General features: G+C 43.5%; 1 protein-coding gene across 8 annotated transcripts; it reads right to left on the reverse strand.

Annotated features, from left to right (window-relative positions):
* Positions 1-540: 540 nt before the first annotated feature.
* LOC112290466 (uncharacterized) lies at positions 541-4,866 on the reverse strand. Of its 8 annotated transcripts, none has more exons than XM_024536725.3 (3): positions 4,727-4,866; positions 3,298-3,370; positions 541-2,898 (listed from the first exon to the last, which is right to left on the reverse strand). In XM_024536725.3, the coding sequence occupies exon 3, from the start codon at positions 2,803-2,805 to the stop codon at positions 919-921; it is 1,887 nt and encodes a 628-aa protein (XP_024392493.1). In that variant the 5' UTR covers positions 2,806-2,898; positions 3,298-3,370; positions 4,727-4,866; the 3' UTR covers positions 541-918. The 8 variants fall into 8 exon arrangements, with proteins under 8 accessions (XP_024392493.1, XP_024392488.1, XP_090111452.1 ...); XM_024536720.3 differs by having other exon boundaries at positions 541-2,904; XM_090255326.1 differs by having other exon boundaries at positions 541-2,965.
* Between the last annotated feature and the right edge of the window lie 289 nt (positions 4,867-5,155).

Consider the following 5,155-nt stretch of genomic DNA (forward strand, 5'->3'; position numbering starts at 1 on the left):
AGGAGTGAAGAGAAAATTGCAATCTAGAAGCTACCTTGAGATTGTCAAATCACTAAAAAAAGGTCCCTCGTCGGAAGAGCCATCCAAATAAACACTCATAATTGACGTCGGCAATAGCACAGCAGCTCGTCAGTGCTCATGATTTCTACACAAATAGCACTTCAACAGTTAAGTTTGACAGGTTCCGAAAGGTGAAAGGCACAAAAACCTCCACGTGGATGGTCGTCAAAAAGCTCCCATGCTACTGCAAATCTTCAATAGATGAATAATTGCACCAGCACATGCACACCAAACAGCAGTCTATCATCGCAGAAAAGAAATGATCATCGAGTGTACCAGTTGTAGATCGAGGCGGAGGTTATTGTGATCCTGAAACTTGTGCATGGCCGGAATGCTTGAGCATAATTGATGAGTGAGGACACTGGTTCCCTGAAACTTTATCCGACTTTTCCTACCAATCGAAACTAGCTACTAAATTTTTGACATAGTGGGAGTCAAACTAAAAATAAGACAAGATGTCATGCGCGACCTAGATACTGATTACGAGAGGGCACCAAAGGAGTTTGTTATATAAATTAGAATGATCAATTGTAGCAGGTCAAAACTCATGATCAAGCAGTAAAAACCACCATCAGATCACTGGCCTTCCCACGAGACTACGAAAGCTACCTAAAATAATTGGTAAGATAAAAGAAAAGAAGGACCAAATTCAGGGTCTGGTCATTGTCTAACCAGAAACCAGCAACTCCTCTCACCGTGTGAAAAGGTTGTCCATGAATGCATAATATCGTCAATATTTGACAAAGCTACAACTCAAAGGGTATGAATACAATTGGTGGAGCCAGCTCTTGGAAATCGACACTAAATTACAAGTTCAATGCCTGCCAACCATCACAGAGCTCAAGCAGCTCAAGGTGGCTAGAATTGCCAACCAAGGTACTCGTCCGGGTCTTTGTTCAGCGCATACTCCTCCATCATCACAGTGTTTTGCTTCAATTCTTGCTCATGTCCACAAATATAATTCAATCCGACGAGCAGCTCTGTGATGACTGCTTCTGTCTTTGTCAAGTCTGCAAAGTAAAGAGTTTGCAGGAGAAGACAATTGGTGCGGGAGACTACTTGCTGCTGCTCAAAATTGTGCTCCGATTGCCACCTAATCATGTTGTGAGCAAGAGGAGCCAACCAACTTAGAATTCTTTCTAGTGCGTCCTTCCAATCGGCAGCAATCATAGAATCATACTTGCCAAATTCGCACGCTCTCATACTCGCCCGTAACCTTGAACGCAGCGCTACTCGCACACTCTTAGGAAGCATGTTATAGAGATCATCTCGGGCATCTTCAGCTATCAAGTGGGGATGCCTGATCATCTTCTCAAGGATGATAATCACATTAGCATAATGTAACGCAAGTGCTGCTCCCCCCAGTGTTGACCAAGGTGCCATCCGATGCCGGCTTTTGGGATCGCACAGCTCCCTAATGTGTTGCCTATCCTGTTTAAGAAAAGGGGCTTCTGCTTGCTCAGGTTTGATACTATGCTTAGTAACATAAAGAAGTGCGGAAGTAAACTCTTCCGTTGTTTCAGCTTGAAGAATGGCGTTCAAAGACCTTTCAGTAAATACTTTCGGAGGCTCCACTACAAGGGGTCCATACAATGGCCCTGACATTGGAATAGGCCCTGAATGTGGAATAGCTCGAGATGCTCTAGTAGGACTGGAATGGGGATTGGTAGGATGACTACTGATAGAATTCCTCCGTGGAATAGAAGGACCAGAAGCAAAAGTAGGAGAAGCAAATGGGCGATATTCGCAAACAGCTCTCGCAGAAGTCGCAGCTAGTTCAGTGATTCCTAAGCCTCTATCATCGATTGGAGTACTAGAACCCTGAGGGCTTAACGACCTTGACACAGCCTCTACGCTAAATGAAGAAAGGTTATTCAGAGAAGAAGATTGATAATGAAGAGATCCGAAACTGTGAGGATAAGATAGGCGCGGACTTGAAGACGTCGCCTGTGAGCCTGCAGCCCGATTCTGCCAAATAGGTCTTGATGAATCACCATTCTGTTGGTTTGCAAATACATGCGATAAACCAAGCATAGGTGAACCAAATACGTTAATAATTCTTCCATGTATAGTGCATACGGTCTGTGCTAGTATTTTCACAATCTTGTCATACGTGTGGTTCCACAAGGATAGATCCCTCATATACTTGATCTCCTGTCTCTGCCACATTGCTTTCTGTTCCAATGTACTTAAGGATTCTCCGTTTGGAACTTCATCGTCATCTTGGAGTCTACGTATGGCTTGCTCTATGTCTGCAAGAGCCTCCAACTCATGATAAAGAGTGGCTGTTGAGGATATGTACTTCTCCATCTTCTTCATTTTAGCTTCCATTTCTTTGTGCGGCAGCTCAAAAGCTCGCAAGTCAATATCTTGCTTTAGCAAATCATTATAAATGTGCTCAAACGCCTGCAACGCTGGTTCCTGGCACTTTTGACCAAGGCGAGCTACTGCACCGGCTACTGCCGTCAAGTCTTGCAGCTTTTCCATACATGCTAAACTTAATAGGACGGCTTCATTGTCGGAAACTAAATTCAATACACCTTCCCCTTTAATTACCTCTGTGCGTAACCGAAGTATTTCCTGGTCACTGAGAGACTGCCAAAGTTGTATACTTTTTGACATTACATTTGCCACCTCAAACGCAAGTATACCTATCTTCACCTTTTCAGCTTTATTGCCCTTCTTCTTAGAATGTGGACCAAGCTTCCCAGCTGATGCTTTGATGGTGCTAACCTGGGCCCCCATCGCCTCTTATTACTTTTCCTCACGGCTATTTCGTACAGGACTTTGTCTCACAGCTGGAAGGTAGAACCCAGTCCTGTGCAAAGAAGCTTCTTCCTGCCCCTATACATGCGGCCTCTAGTCAATCACAAGAACATAACGGCTTGAAATATGGGCTGAGGTTCTGTGCAAAAAGTCGAGAGATATCAAGTTTAGAATTCCTACACGTTTACTACCATTATCGTACGACGTAACACTGAACATACACGATAGGTCAGCCAACAAGTGAAACTGACCGTGCCAGCTCTTATCACAGTATCTTCGCACAACAAGCTTAAGTTTACGAATCTAAAAGTTCGGGTCAAATCTGAATTTAAATGTACGCTAAACCAATAAGAGCTGGCTGGACAACATTGGAACGTAGCTATGAGATTGAAACTCGTATTAAACGACCATTAACAACTCCGAACAGAATATAAGGTTAGAAAATGTCACAAAGAGGCTTCCTGATCTTACCTATTGCGTAAAGTTCCCCTTATCATCAGAGATTGCTGACTAGGCCTTCCTTCGTAAACTACACTAAACTTTCCTGAAGCACAAAAACCCCGGATTGGATTCAGCTCAACAATATAGTGCATCATATTTAGACTCACAGCGAGGGCATATAATCAAAAAGGCAAGAACCCGTGTAGTGCTGCGGCAATAAAATTACTATTGAAAATTCAAGAAATCTGCATGCATCTTAATCCACATCGATATCATAGATGTAGTTGACTCTCATCAGTCCTAGAAGTAGATGTTTCATTTCCCCTTGGACATTAAATAAAAACTGTATGCTCACTCTGATTTAATTGCTTTCACCTGACTAGACATTACACAGACACACACACCACAGAATGCCTGCAAGGTTGAAAATTTTGACGTTTAGTAGATACGTTTCGAAACTCAACTGCAAAGAACTGAGATCACAAAGCACTCACAAACTTGACACTTTGAATTGAAACTTTTAGCAAGACGCGATAAAATAGCTTGAAGCTTCAAGAAGTGATCGACTTACTTTTAAAGAAGGTCTTATGTGCAGCCCTATTTTTTTTTTATCTACCATGGTGGCCAAGAAATGCAGTCCCAAGAACATCACTTAACTTTAACAACAAGTACGTCTAAAGTCTTAACCGTTCATTCAACCGAAGACAGCACAACTCATTCGAAGCCTCTCAATAGACAGAATAATACAGAATTGACTTCAGAGACAAAGAATGAATGGTCACTTAAGAAGGATTGCTCAGATTGCAGCAGCAAAATTTTAAAACTGAGGACGGCAGAACAAAATTGGTTCCTTAGGGGAGTAAATTAATCAATTCAATCAACAGTAATGTCAAAAACTCCGAGCGGAATCCAATATGTCCTCGCTAGAACACTCAAATGGCTAGAGATGACAACCTCATTACAAAGATTTGCATTAACCCACTGATGACTGAAAATCGTAAATCCCAGATTCTTCCGCTACACTGACACCACCGAGGGTATGTCTCGAATACTCGCATTCTTTCATTACATATACAAAACCGCATGACAGGCTAGACTTGAACGCCACAAGTTTGATCAAATATGTACGAGATCCACTTTGAGCTGCCCGGAGAAGAGCAAGAGAAACTGTCGGCAGCAGATGTTCGGTGGATGTAGTCTCGCAGAGAATAGCACCGACGAGGTAAATCGACAAGATTCTCCAACAATGTACACATCACTCTGAGCTAAAAAAAACCATGTCAATATGAGCAAACCTAGATCGTCTTGTACCAAATGGGTTGTGGCGGTCAATCCAGTCCATCCCAATGCACAACAAAAACAAATTACCCCAAATTCTGACCACTCCCACGGACCGAAAAAAGCTCAAAGCCACAAATAATACGCTTCCACAAAAACCTCACATAGGCGGTAGCAGTACCCAGAAGCTTCACTCGGGAGCCACCGCCTTCTCCTCTTTCCGTCCCTGAAACATCAATGTCCCGCAGCCTACTCGTCTCCGCCATTCCTCAATCTTCTCTCAGCACCATCCTCCTCATCCACATTAGTTCTCCTCCTTCTCGAAACCCAAAAACCTAGATCTGGACGTCAACCGAGCTGTCACGCGCAAAAGTCGATCTCACATGGGGAGTAAAACAACAACTACGCTACCCCAACCCTCATTTCCAGCTCTGCGACGAGGCACCATCCTCAGCAGCGACACCCATCTCCTAAACACCAACATCAGCAAATGCGAATGAATCCGCTAATGAATTCAAACGGGAAGCAGAGGGGGAGGGGTGAGGTCGTTTGTCAGCCAAAACTAGGGGAGGGAGAGCGAGAAAAACTACATGCGCACAAACCGGGAAAA

This window comes from Physcomitrium patens, chromosome 13 (assembly GCF_059467195.1).
Source record: "Physcomitrium patens ecotype Gransden chromosome 13, ASM5946719v1, whole genome shotgun sequence".
Lineage (NCBI taxonomy): Eukaryota > Viridiplantae > Streptophyta > Bryopsida > Funariales > Funariaceae > Physcomitrium > Physcomitrium patens.